General features: G+C 59.5%; 1 protein-coding gene across 1 annotated transcript; it reads left to right on the top strand.

Moving 5' to 3' along the window:
- Positions 1-2,236: 2,236 nt before the first annotated feature.
- Rab44 (RAB44, member RAS oncogene family) lies at positions 2,237-20,459 on the top strand. Its single transcript, XM_055607226.1, has 13 exons — positions 2,237-2,443; positions 6,188-6,296; positions 7,527-7,701; positions 8,962-9,108; positions 9,479-9,569; positions 9,954-10,049; positions 10,604-10,791; positions 11,293-12,683; positions 15,766-15,847; positions 16,310-16,424; positions 17,323-17,424; positions 19,212-19,288; positions 20,118-20,459. Exons 1-13 carry the CDS (start codon positions 2,237-2,239, stop codon positions 20,206-20,208), a joined length of 2,871 nt encoding a protein of 956 aa, XP_055463201.1. The 3' UTR covers positions 20,209-20,459.
- The last annotated feature ends 1,026 nt before the right edge of the window (positions 20,460-21,485 follow it).

Below are 21,485 nucleotides of genomic sequence, written 5' to 3'. Positions count from 1 at the left end.
TCTGTGTCTATGTGAGTGTGTGTTAGTGCGTGTCTGTGTGTTAGTGTCTGTGTGAGTGTATATCTGTGTGTCTGGGTCTATGTGAGTGTGTGTTTGTGTGTGTCTGTGTGAGTGTGTGTGTGGGGAAGTGAACGACCCACAGGGTCGGGTCTCTATTTTCCCGCGTGGATTCTGGGCTCTGACTCAGGCCCTGGAGCTCGTGGTAAGAATCTGTCCGCTGGACCGCGTGACCAGCTTTGCCATCTCTGCCTGTGAGGCAGGGCGGTTCTTTGTGTGTGGGCTTAGTCTAGGCTGGCCTCAGACGTAGGGACCCTCCTGCTTCAGTCGTGTGTGGTGAGTGTGTGGGTGTGTATGTCCATGTGGCTCCTCCCACCCCCTGCATCCTTCCCCACCCCCATCCTCCCCTTTCATCCTCCACTCCCCCCTCCACCGCATCCTCCTGTCTTTGGGCTGCAGGCTCCAAGTCTGCCAGGGGTTCGAACCCTGGTCCTCATGCTAGGCCTCTGCTCCTGCCTTCCCCGCTCCTCGCTGGGGACAGGCTGAAGGTCGTCACTGTCCTTCACTCACATCCTCCTCCTAGTCAGGGCCTGCTTCCTCTGCTTTCACCAGTGTTTGTGCCCAGTGGCTGTCCTTTGGGCAGGGAGAGGCCTAGAGGGACAGGCTGGGCTGCCATGGGGTTGGGGAGGACAGAGACACAGAGAGAGACAGAGATACAGAGAGACAGAGAGAGAGAGAGACAGAGAGACAGAGACTGAGAGAGACAGAGACACAGAGAGACAGAGAGATAGAGACACAGAGAGAGAGCGACAGAGAGAGATAGAGAGATAGAGACAGAGACACTGACAGAGAGAGAGACAGAAAGACAGAGACAGACACACAGAGAGAGACAGAGCGAGAGCGAGAACCCACTTTCGTTAAGGTTCAGTCCTAGACAGTGTGCGGTTGTGTCCTTGAGCCCGGGCCTCGGGGTGGGTGTGTGGGGAGGGCCGCTGGCTCCTGTCCCCTGGACTGCCCCCCCAGGGCCCTCTGCCCCCTCCTGTCCTCCCTCTCCTCAGGAGGCTGCTCCCCCTTCCCCCGGACGATGTGCAGGGACCCCCACTGCACTAGAGCCAGGGGCGGAGCCTGGGAAGCAGAGGACAGGAGGGACGAGCCAGGCACCTCCATCTGTGTCAAAGGAAGCGAGAGCCGGCGCTCAGCTCGTCAGGCGCCTGCCACACAGGAGTAAGGACCGCGGTCAGTCCCCAGCTCCCGTGAAAGCCAGGCGGGGCAGCGTGTGCCTGTGACCTGACGCCATGAACGGCAAGCCGTGTGGCCAAGCACATTGGCCAGCGAGGCTGAAAAAACAGCCAGTTCAAGGTTCAGCCAGAAACCCCCGGTCAGTGGCTGAGGCAGACGGTGAGGGCATCTGTGGCCTCCTTTGGCTGCTGAAACACACACACACACACACACACACACACACGAACACACACACGATCACATGCACACGCATAGACATACACACATGCATGAACACACTCTTACACATACATATGTAAACACACATGCACACGTACACACATGTACACCAGACATATACACACGTGCACACACACATACACACATGTACACACACAAGCACACACAGCTATTGTGAAGAGGGGAAGATGGAGGAGGGAGGCTGGAGGAGCTGACTGGCGGTGAAGGTCAGGAACTCCTGCTGATGGAGGCAACGGAGCTGAGGGACAGCAGGGACCCCGAAGTCTTCTCCCGGGCTGGGACCCCGTCGGCGCTCCCCACTCAGCCACTAGTGGGGGGGGGGCGCAGAGACCTGCAGGAGGGTAGACGGACAGCCCAAAGCGATGCTCCCGCTGCGGGCATCTTCCACAGGTCCCGAGCACACGGGCGTGCTGGGGTCATGGTGGATGGAGCAGGCCAAGCAGGGCCCGTCAGCCATGCCAAGATAGAACACCCAGCCATGCCGGGACACAGGGCCCAGCCATGCCCGGACGGGACAGGGGACATGGGGCCCAGCCATGGACACAGGGCTCAGCCGTGGACACGGGGCCCAGCCATGCCGGGATGGGGCCTGGGCTGTGCTCGGCAGCCGGGACACAGGGCCCAGCCGTGGACATGGGGCCCAGTCATGCCAGGATGAGGCCTGGGCTGTGCTCAGCAGCCGGGACACAGGGTTGGGGCTCTCTGCGTCCAGCGGCCCATCCCTGTCTTCCCTCTCCTCCGCCCCCAGGTCTGAGGCACCATGGAGAAAGGAAAGGGAGGTTCCAGAAGAGGCCGGAAGCTGGCGTCCAGCCGCCGGAGGCAGGCACGGGAGCCGGCTGATGGCCACGATGCCCCCAAGGCCCTGGGGCCCGAGTCCTGGCCCCCTGGCTTTGATGCGGAGCTGCAGGCCTTCTTCCGGGACTGTGGCGCCTCGGAGAGGGGCTTTGTCACCCGAGAGGACCTGGCGGTGAGTATGAGGCCCGGGAGCCAGGCCTCGAATCCCTTCTGTGTACAATCTTGCATCGTCCTTGTTCGACCGAGGCTCAGCCTGCCTATTTCCCGGGGCTAACATGGTACCCTTCCTGGAGACATTTGCATTTTACCTCAGGAGAGGACTTCAGGCCTCCAGCTAGCTCGCAGACGTGCCTTGCGAGTGTGCTTAGGGTGTTACTGTTATTTTTGTTGTTACTATTATTGTTGAGGCAGGGTCTCGCCACACAGCCCTGGGTGTCTTCGAATTCACTGTACAGACCAGGCTGGCCTTGAACTCCAGGATCTGCCAGCCTCTTCCTCCCAAGTGCTGGGGCTAAAGGCGTGCGCTACGATGCTTGGATAGTTCTGTTATTTTTAATAGTGTCACACAATTGCACACGCCTTTAATCCCAGCACTCGGCCTGGGGGGGGGGGGCGCAGGGGCAGGTGTTAAAGTTACTTTTACACAATTGTGTTTGTTTCTCCCTTTCTCTCTCTTAACCCGGCTGTCACACAAATACTCGAGACTCCGCTATCATTTTAACAAGCTTCACAGCACAAGAACTGAGCAGTTTACGACTCTTCTTCCCCCTCTATGCTGTCTCGGCTTCCTCCCGGCGTGTGTCCCAGAGACGCTTCGCACTTTGCAGCTCCAGTTCCTCTTCCTGATCTCACCTCTCCCGAGTCCCCTACTTCCTCCTCCACCTCCGCCTCCCCGGCCGGCAGGAAGTTCCTCCCTCTTCTCTCCCCTGCTCAGCGATTGGCTGTGAGCTGCTTTATTGGTACATCAGGGGGCAAATGGGGAGCGTCATTTACACGCCACTGAGACAGGAGAGTCTCAGAGCAAGGATTGCCACCAGACAAGGGGGAGATGCAGGGAATCGAACTCAGGTCTTTGGCCAGAAGAGTGTGGGCTCAACTGCTGGGCCGTCTTCCCAGCCCCTGCGGGAGAGATGTTTGTGACAGGTCTCTCTGTGTAGCTCAGGCTGGCCCCTAACTCAGTCCTCCCAGGCCTAGGGTGACAGGCGGGCTTCACCCCCCCCCCCAATCAGGGGTGCTTGGAACAGAGGCGCGCACCTGGGGGAGCGGCCGGAGCTGTGGGTCCCAGGGAGAGGCCTGCGGCCTGTGGCCGGGGTGCTCTCTCACGGGGTCGCTGTCACCTCTGCCGCGGCTCACAACATCTCGTCCTTCCCCTACCAAAAGCCTCGCTCTGGGGCCTGGGCCGGGGCTCAGCCGCAGAGGGCCCGCCCCTGGCGCAAAGCCCCAGGCTCAGTCTTCAGCCACCGGCAGCCTCGGTAGCATCACCCAGCCTCGAGCCCATCTCAGTGGGTGTGTCCCGCCCGTAATGTCCGCACCTGGGAGAGGGAGCGGCAGGCTCGGGAGTCCAGGGTCACCCCTGGCTGTGCTGAGTTTGAGGCCAGCTCTGGCTGCCCCGGCGGCACCTGCGCCCTCTGAGAATGACGGGTGGGTAATTCCTGGAAAAGGTAAACTCATGACCTACAGGCAGATAGATACAAGACAGACTCGCGCCGAAGTGGGCGCTCGTTTTTCCCTCCTTGATGGATGAACGCTCTATCAAGGCACATCCCAAACCCTCAGAGATTTTATTTAGCGTGTGAATTAGCGTCACGAATGGCTCAAAGGGAGTTTTAAAAAGCTGGGCAGCTTAACAAAGATAGAGTAGAACCAGATTGCCGAGTTAGATTATTATTATTTCCTTTTTTTGCAACTAGTGAAAGTCCAACGGGCCGTAAATCTTGGAGTTATCTGTCTCCTCAGACAGCATGACCTCTGACGTTTCCTGAACAGAACCTGATAGTCCCCACCTGACCCTGCCTCAGCCAGCTCTGTGTGATGAATTAGGCGCCCTCTGTGGTCTAGCCCAGGCTTCTCAAGCCCTCTCCGCATGGCTCCCTTCACCAGAGAAACAGTTTCCAGGCTCTGGGGACACAGGCCTATAAACACGGGTGTGCACATCAAACATTGGCCGCAGGCGGAGGAAGGCAGGGACGAGCAGGCCCCAAGGCTCCCCAGCTGGCCTAGGCTACTTGGAGAGCCCCGGAACAGTGAGACTCTCAACAAAGATGGACAGTGCCTGGGCACTGACGCGCAAGGTCGTCCTCTGCGCCCACAAACACACTCTCGGCTGTGCCAGTGAGTGCTGGTGCGTGCAGGAGAGAGTTGGAGGGAGTTGGCTCTCCCCGGAGCTGGAGTTCCAGGCAACTGCGCGCCTGCTGGAAGCAAGCTCTGAAAAAGCAGTTCAGGCTCTTAGCCACCTCTCCCGCCCACCACAGCAACTTTGTTATTAGTTTGTGTGTATGTTTTGAGACAGTGTTTCTTTGTGCGCCCTGGCTGGCCCGGATCTCTGAGATCTGCCTGCTTCTGCCTCCCAGGTGCTGGGACTGAAGGTGTGCGCCACACCTGGCTTCACACCGGCACTTAAAATGAAACATTCTAGCAGAATACAACCCAGACACACTGATTGGATACTTACGTGGTGAAGAGTGTTGCTAGGAAAATGCTGAATGTCTTTTTCTTTTCTTTTCTTTTCCTTTCTTTTCTTTTCTTTTCTTTTCTTTTCTTTTCTTTTCTTTTCTTTTCTTTTCTTTTCTTTCCTTTCCTTTCCTTTCCTTTCCTTTCCTTTCCTTTTCTTTTCTTTCCTTTCCTTTCCTTTCCTTTCCTTTCCTTTTCTCTTTTCTTTCTTTTCTCCTTCCTTCCTTCGTTCCTTCGTTCCTTCTTTTCTTTCTTTCCTTTCTCTTTCTTTCTTCCTCTCTCTCTCTCTCTCTCTCTCTCTCTCTCTCTGCTAGAGGTGGTGTTGAGACAGCCTCTCCGTGTAGCACAAGCTGTCCCGGAACTCATTATGTGGGTCAGGCTGGCCTCAAAGGCACAGAGATCCACCAGTCTCTGCCAACAGTGCTGGGATCAGGGGTACACCAACACACCCTGCTCCTCATGGCTTTCCCAACGGCAGAAAACTTTGTATATGAAGTAAAAGTTTGTATAAGCAGTTCAAGACACTCTGTGGCCTCAACTCTCAGCCCGGGTGTTTCCGGAAGTGTTCACTGCTGCCGAGGGACAGGATGGCACGCACGCGGTGTGCGTTCGGAACTGTGGCTGCAGCGATACCACACAGCACATAGCGGCAAGCTCTGCCAGAACCATCTCAGATTCTGAACGTGTGATTTCCAATGAACCCGGGTTCTTCTGTGACACCCCTCATTCAGTTATGCACCCTGAGAGCCTCGGTTGTAGAAGCTCCATGGTCCTTGTCCCTGGAAGGACATCATGCCCACTGTGTCAGCTGGCTCGCTGGCGTGAAGATCCATTTCCTTGATCCCAGCACTCTGGAAGCAGAGGCAGGGGGATCTCTGCGAGTTCGAGGCCAGCCTGGTCTACTTAGTGAGTTCCAGCACAGCCAGGGCTACATAACAGAGAGACCTCATTTCAACCCCAAGTGTCAGATGGCATCTGAAGCCATCCCGCCAAAGGCTGGGGGGAGGGCAGCATAACAGTGCAAATTTGGGGGGTGGCAACACGAAGGTGACTTGGAGCCTGCTGGGGGGGCACTGAAGGATGCTGGGGAACTGCCCGTCGGGCTCTGGGTCAGGCCTGAGCCACCCTGCGCCAGGGAGGAGGGAAAGCAGGGTGACTGAAGACAGACGCCTCCCCTCCTGTGCATGGCTCGTTTCTCTCCCGTGGGAACAGTGGCCGACTGGACTGGCTCACCCTTCTCTTTCAGGAGGCCAAGTTCAGCTTCCTGGGTAGCGAGGAGCCGCAGATGATTTTCGACTGGGTGGACACTGCCAGCAGAGGCCGCCTGTCGCTGGAAGAATTCAGTTCTGGACTCAGTACGTCCGTCCTGGGAGGGTCCCGGGGACTGCCAGCACAGTAAGGCCATGTGGCAGGCCTGGGGCACCCCACAACATCTGAGAGCCAGCAGCTGCTCCCCTAGAACCCTCCCTTGTAGGTAGGAAGAGGAGGATAAAAGCTGGCTGGCTTTGATGTGAGGCCATGGGCTATGATGCTCCCAGGGGGCCACCGGGGGGGGGGCCCAGGTCCCAGAGCGTGGCATCTGAGGGATGGAGAGGAGGTTGGGGTGATATTCCACGGCCTGCCCCTCAGGGGGACCCAGGCAACAGGGTGACTCTCCCGAAGGAGCCTTTCAGTGGGGCAGGAGATGGTTTTAGCCTAAGGTAAGGCGGGGACCGCCTCTCGGGCCTCAGCAGGACAGCTCAGCCTGGAGCACCTGGGCTGGAAAGTTTAGGGTGTAGGAAGGAGACAGCAGAGGTGGCTGGCCAGGATCAGCATGCAGGGGCTGCGGTCACCATGTTTCAGTGATAGAGAGGTTGGGTCGGAGTGAGGGACCAGCCCGGAAGTGGGGATGGGTGGCGCCATATTGCTTTTTTCTAACATGGCCTCGTTGCTAGCTTTGGCTGGCCTGGAACTCCTCGTGTAGACTAGGTTAGCCTGGAACACACAGAGATCCTCCAACCTAATTCTTGAGGTCACTTGAAAAAAAATTTTTTTTTTTTTTTTTTTTTTTTGCTTTATGGAAAAGAGGAAGAAAAGAGCCCTGTAAGATGGCTTAGCAGGTAAGGGTGATGGCCACCAAGCCTGATGGCCTGAGTTCAATTCCCCAGAACCCACTCGATAGAAGGAGGAAGCTGCATACTGTGGACACGTGCTGCGCGCGCGCGCGCACACACACACACACACACACACACACACACACTCGGGAGAGACATTTCCTCCTCGCCCCTTGAGCTAGACCGTCAGCTCCCTCAGGCTTGGCACTTGGGTGACCTCTGCCAGCAGGGCACAGTGAATGCTCAGAGAGTAAATCCCCAGTGAGTAAAAACCCGTTAGCTACCCTGGAGCCGCTGTGTGACTTCCAGACAGTCTCCAAGCCTTTCTGGGCCTCCGGCGATGTGTGACGTGGGCTCCCGTCCTGTGAGACTTCCCAAGGCTGACCTGAGGCATTCATGAATGTCTAAATGTTTAAATGTGGGCGACGAGGAGCAGAGGAGCAAGGGAAGTCACAGCCTCGTCTTCCCTCTCTGCCCCTCTCTCCCCCCCAGAAAATGTGTTTGGCTCCGGCCCCGGCACCCAGAGGCTCCGCACAAAGGGGCCTCTGCCCTCTCATCCGGGATCTGTGACCTTCAGCTTCCCTGCCCTTGAGGAGGCCGGTGCCGAGGAGAAGGAGGCCTTCCTGGCCCTTGCGGGGCAGTTGGGGACCGGCCGATCCCTTTCTGAGTAAGGCCCTGCCAGTTGGTGGGGGTGAGGGCTCAGGGCAGGGCTGAGCAGCAGCTTGGTAGTGTGTCACCCCTGACCTTGGAAGCTTTGGAGAGACTGAAGCCCTGTTCAAAGGGTGCAGGGAGGGTCCCCTCACTCCACACTCTGTAGAAAGATCAGCCAGTTGGAGCATCACCCCCGAGGGGGACCCAACGACTCCCCAAGGGTCCCTCAGTAGGATGGCTTCAGACATGGTGGTTCTCTGGCCTGGGTGGGTTTGGAGAGAGAAGGTCAGTTTCTGTTGCGTGTCTTGGGTTTGGGCTCTAGGCGTACGGGGGTTCTCTTAGGTGCTGGGAAGCTGGTGGGGTGCTTCCTGAGGCCGGCTGGGGCCAGCCAGGGACTCGCCCTTACCCATGCTTGCTCTCCCCCACTCGCCCCTCCACCTGCAGGCCTCTGAAGGGTGAGGTTGCTCCCAGCTGGTTCGGAGGGTGGGGCTGCCGCCTCGGGCCAGGCCTGGGCGTGACCTGGGGCGTAGGCTGGCAGAGCAGGTGGAGCAGGGAGCCGCTTACCCATTTGGCACCGTAGTCCGGCGCCCTCGCCCTCTGGGCCTCTGTCTTCACGGCTTCATTAAGCCCCTGTGAAAGGAGAACGTCCTGAGTGCCAACCACGGGCGGGGCCCCCGGGCTGGCACTCACCCTCAGCGTGTCTCTCGTTCCCCAGACAATCTTGCTTGGCAAGTGTCGGCCTTCGTATTTTCCCAGTGAGCTTGGGGAGGGTGAGGCCTTGCTAGAAACCACACAGCTCCAGACCGGGAGAGGAGAGGAGGTGGATGGAAGCCTCGAGCTGTCAGATGCTCGTTTCCCCCTACCCGAACGCTCCCATTCGTCCCTGAATCACAAGGGAGCAAGCAGTATGGGGGTTCAAGAAGGGCCAGCTCACGTATGGAAATGTCCCAGGAAGGGGGGACACTCAAGCTTTGGAGTCTTGCTATTAGAATTTGTGTGGGTTTCAGGTCCCCAAGTCTCTGGGAGAGCTGCCATTAAGACTGAGGACTTGGGGTAGAGATAGGGCTAGCCCAGTATACATGCACCTATGTGTGGGTTTCCTCCCCCGAACCCCACAAACTAGAACCCAGTAACCGCTGCCTTCGGGAGGTGGGGGTAGGAGAGTCGGGAGTTCAGTCCTTTGCTACATAGCAAGTGTGAAGCTAGCCTGGGCTACAGGAGCCCTGCCACTTCCCAGCCCCTGTGTCTAATCCTCTGGAGGTGTCTGGTGCTCCAGGCAGACAGAGATCTGGAGGCTGTGGCGGGAGTTGCGTCGGGAGGAGCCTCAGCTGGCCGGCAACTTGGAGGGCTTCCTGGCCAAGATGAGCAGCCGCCTGCAGGAGGCCTGGGAGGACCGAGAGGCCCTGGAGTGGACGCTGAGGAAGTGAGTGGGGTGCTCCAGGTGCTCCCTGCACGCCATGGAACCCTGGGTGAAGTCTGCCCCCGTCTGGGAACACACAGCCAGCGTTTGAGGAGGAGGAAGCTCCAGGGGCCCTGTTTCCTGTGACTGTCAAACGGTCAGGATCACAGCCCTGTCACAGGGGCCTGAGTCATGGAGGCCAGGATGGTGACTGAGGCTTGGGGCAGTGGGGACAGCTGATCGGGCAGGGGGGAGGGGGCACAACACCGATAGATGTGTGACTGGTGCCATAGACCCAGGGTGACGTGACAGGGGTCTGCGATCCCTGAGGACAAGGCAGGAGGACCCCAGGCGTCCTCAGGGGCTTTCTGGTGCCCTCCTCCTGCCCCTCCAGGCGACGCTCCGACCATCTCCAAGAGGTGAGGCAGCTGTATGAGGAGACAGAGGAGCAGATCCGCAGAGAGAAGCAGCAGCTGCAGGCTGAGGTGCGTGAGGGCCTCGGGCCACCGGCCATGCCATCCGTGAAAGATGGCCGCCTCCCCAGGCTGGGCAGTGGCTAAGCAGGGCAGCAGGGGGGGGGGATGGGAGTCTCCTGCCCCGAAGCTCACGATCCCCAGAGAGATGGGGTGGGCCTGCTGGGCGTGTGTTCCGTCTCTGCAAGGTAGCGATGTCCCCGGGGACTGACCTCAGCATCCTGGCTTCAGTGTCCTTGTGAGAGTCTAGGCACAAGTGGGGGAAGCCCCAAAGTCCTCTTTTCGGGTAGCTTCCAGCCCCTGAACCCCACCAGGCCAGAGCGGAGGTAAGATGGGTAGGACCAGCCCGGCCGAGCTGTTTCTGGAGTTTGCAGGGCTGACCTGTCCCCTCTGCAGAGCGACTCCCGGGGCATGGCCCTCAGTGCCTGCATGCAGGAGGCTCTGGAGGCCAAGGAGCAAGAGGCGCAGCGGCTGGCACAGGGCCAGAGAGAGGTGAGTGCAGGCCTTCTGGGGAGCCCGGACCCCGGACGACCTTTTCCCCCGTTCCCAGCTGGACAGGTCTCAGGGGCAGCCAAGAACTCCCTGGGCTGCGGGCTGCCCGGGCAGGGCTCCCCGCCGGTGCCCTGGGAACACCTCCACGGCTCAGCTCAGGTCCCAGAAAGAGGCAGGCAGACACAGGGAAACGGGTTGGGAGCGCACCCTCGCCTCGGGTTTTTGGGCCTTCCGGGCACCCCAGGCCTCACGTGTCAAATGACACTGCCTGTGGGAACAACTGGAAAAGGAAAAGCTTTGGCCAGTTTAGATATGGTGGCTCACGCCTGTAACCCCGGCTCTCGGAGGTAGGGGGGGCAGGTAGGAGGATCAGGAGTTCAAGGCTAGCCTGGGCCTTGTGAGACCCAGAAGGGGGAGAGAGAAAGGAAAGTTCTGGACCACAGGTGCTCACAGGCTCCGTTGTCATCTGGTCAGCCTTGGGCAGGTCATGTCAGGGCCTGAGGGGTGGGGGGGGTTTGTCACCGTGGAGGACAGTGCCACCCTCCCCCCCACAGCTGGAGGCGCGGCTGCTCCACCTCAGCAGCACGCAGCAGGAGGCCAGCTGGGAGAACCTGCAGCTGCGGGAGGCTGAGCGCCACCTGGCCGGGCGGCTGCAGGAGGTGCAGGGGCAGCTACAGGCAACTCGGGGACGCCTGGGTTCTGCCAGGGGCCGGGTGCCCTGGCAGACAGAGGAAGAGCCAAGGCAAGTAGCCGAGCGGGTACTTGGGGAGAGAGCGGTGGCTGCTAGGAGCCAGGTTGTGTGCCACAGCGCTGGCTGGATGGCCAGTCACACCCACTCCCCCACAGCACTCCTACCCGCACAGACACACACACACAACCACACAACCCACACCTACAACCACACAGTCACACACACACCACACACAATCACACACAGACGTGCACACACAATCACACACACAATCCTACACACATGCATAATCACACATACACAATCACACACACATAGTCATACACACACACACATAGCTCCCAATCAGGGACTTGCTCTGTTTGTAACAGCTTAGAAGGAGGCTTGCCTAGTCAGGGCAGGCTTCCTGGAGGAGGTGAGGCTTCACGTGGGTTTTTCGGTACAGAGGATCCAGCCCTGGAGGAGAGCAAGCCTCGGGGAAAGTTAGGCTGTCAAGATTTGGGGGGGACACTAACTCCCCTGACTGTCACCTCCCCCTTCCTGCCTGTCCAGAGACCCCAGGGAAAATAAGGCCCCGGACCCTCAAGCTGGGCCCGCTGAGGAGCCCCCCCTGCCGGAGCTGTTTGGGGACAGTGACGACTGGGCCCAGCTGCTGCAAAGCTTTGGGGAGCGTTCCCACAGGACCCTGCGTCTTTGCTGGAGCCCACCCCCGAGCCCCGGCGCCTCCTCCGCCCCACCCACGCCCCGAATTGTAAGACAGATCTCCATCTCTGAGGCGCCCGCTCTCCAGCCTGCCCAGGGACCAGCCTCGGACCCAGAGCCAGGGACAAGAACCGCCCCTGGGGTTCCTCCCGGTGCCGGAGACAGAGCGGGGCTGGAGGATCCCGAAGGGCAGGATGGGCAGGATGGGGGCTCGAAGCGGCCTGCGGATGTCCCTGACCTGGAAGCTGGACTCGAGGCCCCCTTCCTCTGGGGTCTGCCGGAAGCCCCGGCTGGGGAGTCTGGGAACATGGGAGTGCTGCTCCCTTCTGAGGTTGGGCCTTCTCCTCCTGTGCCCTCTCCTCCTCAGTCCCCGGCTGCATCCAGAAGACAGACCCAGGCCCCAGATCTAGGTGACAGGAGCCCTTGGCCTGGACCCGACCCCGCCAAGCTGCTCATGGAAGATGTCCTGGCAGAGACCCCGGAGCAGGGCTTATGGTCCCGGGGAGCCTCGGCCCTCCCTGAGGGGACCACAGAGCCCTCTCAGAGCCTGGAGGCTGCAGGCCAGGTGCCCACAGAGAGGCCGGTGCAGGGCCCTGCGCCCCGGGCTAGGCAGGAGAGTCCCCCTGGGGGGCTCCTAGAAGCCCATGGCCAGGCCCTTAGGCTGGATGGCTCGTCCACCCACCCCCAGAGTCTGGGAGAGCCGTCCAGGCCTGGGGAAGGAAACTCAGGGGCCAGGGGCCAGCAGGACCCTGAATGGGAGCGAGCCCACAAGGCTGGGGGCCTGGAAGCCAGGGACACAGACTCGCTGCAGCAAGATGATCTCCAGCCTGAGGTGTCACAGGCCCCCGCTGGGACCGAGGTCCCTGCTCCTGGCAAAATGTCCCCTCCTCCGAGGGGCACTGCCCTCTTAGGGGCCGGGCCAGCCGTGGGAGCCTCAGAGAGCCCCGAAGCCGGCCTCGCCCCGGCTGAGACACAAGCCCAGCCCGTGTCCATGTCCATGCCTGCTGGAGCAGAGGGCAGGCCGGGCGACCCTCAGTCCCCGCAGCTGGGGCCAGCAGGCAGGCCCGAGGACCCGAGAACAGCAGCCTCCTCCCCCGGGGACCTCGCGGCCGGCCAGCCTCAGGCTGACCCCGACTATCTCTTTCACGTCATCTTCTTGGGGGACTCCAACGTAGGCAAGACGTCATTCCTGCACCTGTTACACCACGACACCTTCGCCACCGGGCTCACGGCCACCGTAGGTAAGGCCTGTTGGGGAGGTGGCCCTGGACAGGGGGAAGATGGGAGGCCTGGGCCAGGGCCGGCCGTCTCTGAGCAGGCCCTCCCAGGAGAAGCGGCAGCTCCTGCCTTGGCCACAGGCCTCCATGAGGCCTTATTTCATGTGGGCATAACCTTGGCGATTCACTAATCGTCTCTAATTACGGGTAATTTGCTTTCTCTGCATTGATCTGGGTAGCTCCTAAGGTGCCACAGTGACAAAGCGCTGTGTGATTTAGGTCCTGGTGTCAGTGGGGGGCGGAAAACAGGCCAGTTTCCACCCACGTCGAAGGTAGTTCCCTGCAGCGCCTAGCTGGACACGCTCGTGACGCGCCTCGGGTCTGCCAGCATGCCCTGGCAGGGGACCATAGGTGGGGGTGTCTTACACGGGATATATTCAGAGCATGGCAAGTTAGGGCGTGAGGGGCCTGGGATCAAATTCTAGCGTCACCGCTCACTGGGGGCTATGAACACAACCCACCCCCATCAACTCCTCAGAGGCAATTGGCTTATACCGAGAAAGGTTTACTCTGGCTGGCTCAGAGTTGGGAGGTTTCAGTTCCCAGATGGCCCTGTTGGCAAGGCAGCATGTTCTGGCGGGAGACGTGCTGAGCCAAACTGCTCAGGGCGCTGCGGGGAAGAGGGAAAGAAGGGCCGAGAGGTGAACCGCTGGCCCAGCTAGCACGCCTACGGTCCTGGGTTTGGTCTCGGCGCGGCGTAAGCACAGCTAGGTGGTGCACGCCTGCCATCCCTGGGTGGCGCTCAGGAGGAGGGAGGGTCAGAAGTTCAAGGCTGTCGTTGGCTACTTCGCCAACTTGAGGTCAGCCTGGGCTACAAGAGACCCCGGGAAGATGGGTGGGAGTCGGGAGTAGAGAAGGAAGAAGATGAAGCCAGAAGCGTGCCTTCCTGGCAGTCCAGGGTGCAGGCTGATTAAGGGTCAGTGCCGAGCCACGGCTTACGGTGTCCTGGTTTGCCCTCCATTGGTGCCACAGCACCGTCAAAAGCCACTCAGAGGAGGGAAAGGTTTCATTCAGCCTGTACCACAGGCCAGAGTCCATCCCTAAAGGGAGACAGGGCAGGGGTTCAAGGCAGAAACCGTGGCGCTCACTCACTGGCTTGGGCCTGGCGGACTTCCGTATACTGCCAGGCCCACTGGCCCAGCATGGCGACGCCTCTGGTGGGCCGGGCCCTCCCACCCTGATCTTCAAGGCACTGTCATGCCGTAGACTTCAGACACGGCCGGTCTGATGGAAGGTCTTCAGCCGGGGCTCCCTCTTCCCAGGTGACTCCAGCTTGTCCAGGTTGACAAAACTAACCAGGACAGCACGGATCTAGTTAAACACTCGAGTCCTTGAGAAAGAGGGAGCCGAGGCAGGCCCGGCCTACAGCGGACCACAGGGGTGCAAGGCCATCGCCATTAATCACCCATTCGGCTGGGCTTGCTGTGTGCGTCCACCCGGGTGAAGCTGGGGTTCTTGACTTTGCCATGGGGAAGAGTTTCAGGAGGAGGTGGAAAGAGGCAGAGGCAGAATTTGTTTGAGAGTTTAATACAGATTGAAGGTCTGGTGCAGACAGGGAAGGGGCCAAGGCACACAACGAGCCCCAGAGAGCCGCCTGCCTGTCCCCACCACCCCAAACACTTATAGCGTGTTTTTGCGTGTATGTGGAGGCACAAGTCCGGTGTTGGGAAGTGTCCTCTGTGGCTCTCCGGCTTCTTCACTGAGGCAGACTCTCCCAATCAAACCCCGAGCTAGCCAATATGGCTGCTCTCTAGTCAGCTTGCTCTGGGGTTCCCCCCTCCCCCCACCTTCTGAGGCTGCCACGCCCACCGAGCATTCACGTGGGCTTCTGGGTGTCTCGAACCCCTGCCTTCAGGATGGTGTGACTAGCGCTGAAGCCCCGAGCCATCTCCCTAGCCCGGTGCTGCCCTATCCTTGCCAGTTCCACATGATTGGATGGCACAGACTCAGACAGAGCAGGCCTGCCTCTGTGGCCAGCCAGGTGTTGTCCTTGTCATCATCATCATCATCATCATCGTTGTCATCCCGTCCGCCCCGCCCCCACTCCACCCCAGCCCCTCTCAAAAAGCCAGAACTCTTGCATTTGAGGCCGGTGGGTGGAGACACAGATCCCAGGCGGTCTGACTTCTCAGCGTGGTCCTTTCTGGTGGCAGAGGACCCCTAATGAGGTGTCTAGCCCTAGCTCAGCCCCAAGGTTCACGCTCACTCCCTTCCAACCTCCCCTGCCCCACTTTGACCTATCTGGGAAGACCTGACCCCTGCGTGCCTGGCCCTGCCCCTGGGTGTTTGGAGGGGGGTGTGTGGGCTGCCCCCTTGAACCAGTGCTGCCCGGCAAAGACCAAACCTTGTGGACCTGATGGCCTGTGTGGCTTAGCTGAACGGGGTCTGGAGGCACACTGGAGTGCCGTGAGGGTAGATGAGGGGGTAGCCGTCGGGGGAGGTGGTAGAGGTTGCAGGATGGCTGAGAGTTGTTTGCAGCTCAATGTGAGAGTCTCAAGATCCTGCGGCCCTGGGCTCCCGAGACCCTCAGGACGGGGCTGTAAAGAAAATGCCTAATGTGGGTCCAGGGCCCTGACCTCAGGCCGTCTGCAGAGCAGGGAGGGCTGCTGAGCCATCTCTCCAGCCCCCTTTTCCTGGACTCCCTCCACATCCAGAAGGCTTCCTTGACGAGTGGGGGTTGGCTGGAAGGGGCACGGAACCCCACCCCCATCTTTTCATTCCAGGACGCAGCTCTGACCGCGGCCAAGGGTGGGGCCGCGGAGGGACGGCGAACGCAGTCGTGAGCTGGCTGCGTTAGGCGCAGGCCGTTTCACTGGGGGCTTTTAAATATCACCTCGCAGTGGAGAAGGGGGTGGGGCTCAAGGAGGGCCCCGGGGCCCCAGAACACACAGCGTGACCCCCTGGGTCCTCTCTCCACCTGAGGAAGGCGCCCCGGAGAGGACCCGCTCAGTTGTGGGATGCTCTGGAGACCCCGCCCTGCTCCGGCGGGCGCACCCACGGGGCATCTGGAGCTCGCTGTCCCGGTGGTGTCTTCTGTGTACCCTAGGGGTGGACTTCCGGGTCAAAAGCCTGCTGGTGGACAACAGGACCTTCGCGCTGCAGCTGTGGGACACAGCCGGGCAGGAGCGGTAATCCACACGGTCCCAGGGGTCAGGGTCCTCGGCTGTGCTGGGGGCGGGGGAGGAGAGGGTGGCCCGCGCCCTGGGGCACAGGGCGCAACTACCCATGACAACCTGGGGGACGACGAGACCCTGAGATCCAAGACCCAAGGAGTCAGGAAGGAGGGGCCGTGAGCCCGGGTGCCCCCCACTCTGCGCTGCCCTGGGGGGGGGGCTGGCTGGTCCTCCCCGACCCGCCTTCCAGACACAGGCCTCCCACGGAACCCCAGAGCACTGGACACCTAAAGGTCGTAGGTTCAGCGCCGCCATTCGGCTTCTGGAAGCTTCTTCTGGGGGTGACGTCATCCCCAGAGCGGACACCCAGCTGCGTCCCCGGGGTCCGCGAGGGAGATGGCCGAGTCCCCCCCATAGGACGGTGTGGGGGTCCCCGGGCTCTGGAGGGGGGCGCCCTCACGCAGACCCTCCCGGCAGGTACCACAGCCTCACGCGGCAGTTGCTGCGCAAGGCGGAGGGGGTGGTGCTCATGTATGACGTCACCTCCCGGGAGAGCTTCGAGCGCGTGCGGTACTGGCTCGGCTGTCTGCAGGTGAGCGCGCCTGGGGGCCGCTGGCGGGCGCCCCGTGGGCAGCGCTGTCCCGCAGGTACCGCGTGGGCGGTCTCCTGGGGGGGTCCCCATTATCAGCTCCATCTCCCACGCCCCTCATCTGGACGCTGGGGTTCTGCAGGGCCTGGGCCCAGCCTGAGGCTGAACCGGACCGGGAAGCGGGCGCCCTCTCTCTAGACGATTGTAGTGTAGGGGGAGATTGCAAAAAGAAGGAAGGGAAAGCCAGCCAAGGTGGCAGGTGGGGAAGGACTCTGTCGGGGCCTGGCTCGACCTCTCTCAACTTGTGTTTCTCTATGGGCCACGGGGGAAGACGTTCAGGCAACCGCTTCTGTCTGCTCCTGGGTGAGAACATCCAGCAAAAGCAATAGGGAGAGAGAGAGAGAGAGAGAGAGAGAGAGAGAGAGAGAGAGAGTTCAGTAGTTGGAGCCCTCGCTGCTCTTCCAGAAGAGCTTTCCACACTCATGTTGTTTTTCTCACAACTGTCAGTAACCAGCTCCAAGGGATCGGACACCCTCTCTGGCCTCTGTGGCCTCTGTACACACATGGTGCACACATACACACATGAAGACACACACACACACACACACACACACACTCATAAAGAAAGAAAAAGGAAAGCAATTAGAGACAAGTGTTAGGGCGGCCTTGGCAGCCACAGGCACACAGTCATGAATTGCGGGCAGGAGCTACCCAGGAAGGCTTCCAGGGGGAGGTGCCCACGAGGTTCGCCATGAAAGTAGGCAGAGCGTTTCGTAAGCGGAAAAGAGAAGAGAGGGTCCCCGTGAGAGGCTGCCTGACAGCCCCTAGAGATTTGCAAACGTCCCTGCCTTGGGCCTGGCATCCACTGGTGGCAGCTGAGGGCATATATCCCGTCTGGAAGGACGCAGGCGTGGAAGGAGTGGCCATGGTCCTGCTGGGAAACAAGATGGACTGCGAGGAGGAGAGGCAGGTGCCTACGGAAGCCGGCAGGAGGCTGGCCCAGGTGAGCACTGGACTTCGCAGCTCGGTAGGTGGGAACGGGGCTTCCTGCCCCTCCGGTGCCTGCCTGGGGCAGAGGTGTGGCCCACTCCTTGGTGACTGAGGCCCTGGGCTCAACCCCAGGCCGTGCCGGCCGGCGCCACCTTGAACATGGCGTGGAATTAGCAGATTCCCACGTATTCCCAGCCCACGTGAAAAACATCTTCAGAGTGAAAACAGTTTTAAAGGCTTCGCTGAAATCCCCAATCAAATCTTCATTTTATCTCTGGTCTCTAATTAACATGCTCCCTTCTCATTTAGTCTATTTTAAGACTCAAATGCTTTCCTTGGGGAGAGGACATCAAAAGCTTTGCTGTCAGGCGGGGGATACCATTATTTATAAATGAGATTTAACCACATTCTAGAGAAGCCAGTGAGTAATAATATATGTGTATATATATATATACACACACACACACACACACACACACACACACACAGGCACATAAATACACACACACATAAATACATATATATACACACACACATATATATTAAATGTATGGAGAAAGTCGCTCCCTGCCCCGCCCCTGACACAGTCCTTAGGTCCCTTGCCAAAGCCTCCTTGTTGATCCTTATTTCTCGTGAGTGTGACTCGCCACCGCCACCGTGGCTCCAGATTGACAGATAAGCCCCTCCCTGGAAGAGTAGTCCTGTCCCTTTAAGAGTTCCTTCTCCGAGAATTTACCCTGCTAGAAGACTGAGAATTAATGGTCCCTGCAAATTCCCTAGGTGACTCCCTCCCAAGACATCCACTCGGGTGCCAGCAGGAGGCCGTTGTCGGTGAGGGACAGGCAGAGTTTGGTGGTTAGGTCGGCCATATTGGAGGTTCCCAGGAGAGGCCAGTGTTTACCAGGGAGGGTCCTGTGCTAGGGGACGGGCGTCTGGTGGGGCCAGGGAGAGACTTCTGAATGCCTCTGTGGCTCCCCTGAAGCAGATGGATAAGAGGTTTTCACTGGAAAGGATGTGGTAAGACAGTGGTCAGGACCTGGAACCTGCATGCCTCCCCCGACCCCCAGACTCAGTGGCCCCTTAACTCAGCAAATTCCCAGGACAGCAGGAAGGGAGCTGAGGCTGCAGTGCAAGGACTAAAGGCCTCAAGAGAAATTGGTGACATTTGGGGATAAAAGAAGAGGAGGAAGAAGAGGGGAGTGGGAGAGAAGGAGAAAAAGGAGAGAGAGAGAAAAAGAATCCTGTCCTGTAGCCCACAAGATGGCTCAGGGGTCCAAGGGCTTGACAGCAAGCCTGAGGTCGTGAGTTCGATCCCTGGGACGCACATGGTGGAAGCAGCACTCTGGCTCTGACCTCCACATACAGGCCTCGGCATGGAGAGCCCTTACCGGCTGGGCCATCTCCCCAGCCCCCTTCTTTGGCTTTTTGAGACAAGGTTTCATGCAGTCTGGGCTAACCTCACTTTTGCTAAGTAGCTGAGGCTGACCTTGAGTCCCTGACCCTCCTGTCTCCGCCTCCTGAGTGCCGGGTTACAGGTGCTTGCCACAACGCCCGGCTCCTGCTGTTTTGCTTGATTTTTGTGCTGCTGACCACTGAACTCAGGGCCTTGGAAGGGGGGATAGCCCAGAAGTATTTTAGAAAAACATAGGAACAAAACCCTGGGCTTTAAAGGAAGTTCCTGTGTGATGGCACCCGTGTCCTGCAGCCAGCCGAGGGTGGGTGGCGGACAGAGGTCTAGCTGGGGGGTACTGGGGACTGGTGGGTTCTGGCCCCGCTCTCAGCTGCTCTGTGTGGCTGCAGGAGCTGGGGGTCTCCTTTGGTGAGTGCAGCGCCGCCCTGGGTCACAACATTCTGGAGCCCATGATGAACCTGGCTAGGTGAATGCTTCCGCCTACCCAGAGTCCTCCAGGGCAGCCCCACCCCGGCTCTGCCCTCTCCAGGAGACCCGTGCTTCCAGACCCATTGCTCTGTAAGACTCCTGCCGTGGCCTTCTAGTGACTTCCATGACTTAGAATAATAGCCTGCGCTGCCATCCTGCCCTATGGAGCCCTTCTTTCCAACTCTCTGTGTCTCTAGCTCCCATCTCTCTGGCTCTCACATTCTGTGCCCCCGTCTCAGGTCTGAGCCTTCCTGGGCTGTTTTTCCATGTGTTTTCTTCTTGCTGTCTGGGAGGGGCCCATCTGTCTGTTAAACCCCTCCTTCCGTGGGGCCTTGCACCCACTGGGGCTCAGGGCATGGCTGAGGTGCGTGCCAAGAAGGGCATCAGAGGCCACCAGTACCCCTGGCATGTGGTACCTACACGAGATAATCTGTTGTGCTTTCCCAGCTCAGGTTTGCTCTTGACCTTGAGTCTGGGCTTCCAAGGGAACACACCCTCCTGCTGTGGCACAGAATGTCCCTCTCCTCAGCTCAGGCTCAAGCCCCAGAATTCGATTTCTTTATTTCTGCGGAAGCTGCTCATTCGTGTGTGTGTGTGTGTGTGTGTGTGTGTGTGTGTGTGTTTTGCTTAGCACCCAGTGGCCCAGAAAAAGAGACAGAAGGTCACAGGTTCCCGAGTCCCATTTCCCCACTGCCATGAGCACATGAGCAGAGAGAGAGCACAAGGGATGGGGGTGTGGAAGCCTCCCAGCCCCTATCCCCACCCCACTCCTCCATGCTGCTCCTGGAGTCCAGAGGGAGGAGTGACTCGGGGACACCGTCACACAGGTCGCTTAAGATGCAGGAAGACCGCCTGAAGGCCTCACTGGTGGAAGTGCCCCGCCAGCCCCAACCCAAGAGAGCCGGCTGCTGCCGCTGAAGGCCCGTCTGGGCCCTGCTTGGCTCCCATGGCTCACACACTGCCTCACGCTTAGTCAGCTCTTATATGAGGCCCAGGCACACCTGCCTGGGGATGGCGCCGCCCGCAGTGGACCGAGCCCTCCCGACGACACAGTGCCCCACAGACACGCCCGCCCCAGGCCAGCCCGGCGGAGGCAATTCTTCATTTAAGCTCCCCCTTTTCTGCTGACTCCACACTGTGTTAAGTTGATAATAAAAACTAACCAGGACACAGGACACGTAACGGGGTGCTGTTTTCCCTTTGAGTATTTTTTCCCCTCATCGGTGCCTAGGAGCGCCTTCTACAAAGGGGCTCAGATGTGGAGAAGGAAATAAACCCCGAGGGAGTCTGATGCCACCTCTGAGTTCACACATCCTGTCGGCTCCCACCACGCCTGTGCCTGCCTTGGTTTCGACTCTCAGGTATGGATTTTCTCCTTGCAGAACTCAATCCTGAGAGTAGTGTCTTTCTGACAGCCCCCATAAACCCCAAGCCTTCCGGCCTTCCTGCGGAGGGTTACACCAAGGTTGCTTCTTGCTCCAAAGCTACTGGATACCTGATTGGTGGGGCCTGGACTGCAGCATGGAGACCAGGAGGAAAGCTGGGTCTGGGCGGGGGGAGGGGGGCAGGATGGCCTCTGGGTCAGCATATCTCCCACCGGCTCAGCAGTCATTTTAGCACTGAATACAGACCCACAGGAATGGGGGCGTGTGTAGGGGATGGAAGCTTTGCAGCCTTTTGAAGACAGGGTGCTGAATCAGGAAGAGCCTCAGTGTCTTGGAGAACCGGGGGAGATGGCTAAGAGGAGAGTAGGGGCGGAGGAGTCCTGGCAAGAGGCGGGGACACTGCTTCAGTCTCACCCGTTAGCCACAGTCCCCACGCTTCAAGCCAGCACCTTCCTCTGACTGTTGAGGAAGCCGGGAGCTGGCACAGGGGAAGGTTCCCGCATTCGCTGCCCCCAAGGATGGGGTTAAATGCCCTTAAATACCGTACTACGGTCAGGTGCGGTGGCTCACCGCCTGTGATCCCAGCACTCTGGAAGGCAGAGACAGGCGGATCTCTGTGAGTTCGAGGCCAACCTGGTCCAGCCTGAATGCAATAACCCCAATCTCCGGGCTTGCTTTCTCCCTAGATCCTTCATTGGCTCTCCCTCACCTCACTCTTTTCTCCTTCCAGACCCTCCCCCTTTCTGGGCAGTTCTAGGCAATGGCACTCACTAGGGGAAGGGCCGGTCCCTGCCACGCTCCTGCCATCTC

The sequence above is a fragment of the Psammomys obesus genome, unplaced genomic scaffold, assembly GCF_907164565.1.
Source record: "Psammomys obesus unplaced genomic scaffold, mPsaObe1.curated_primary_1811, whole genome shotgun sequence".
In the NCBI taxonomy this organism is placed as follows: Eukaryota; Metazoa; Chordata; class Mammalia; order Rodentia; family Muridae; genus Psammomys; species Psammomys obesus.
The sequence above is the reverse complement of the archived record's forward strand: the minus strand, read 5'-3'. Positions and strand labels throughout refer to the sequence as shown.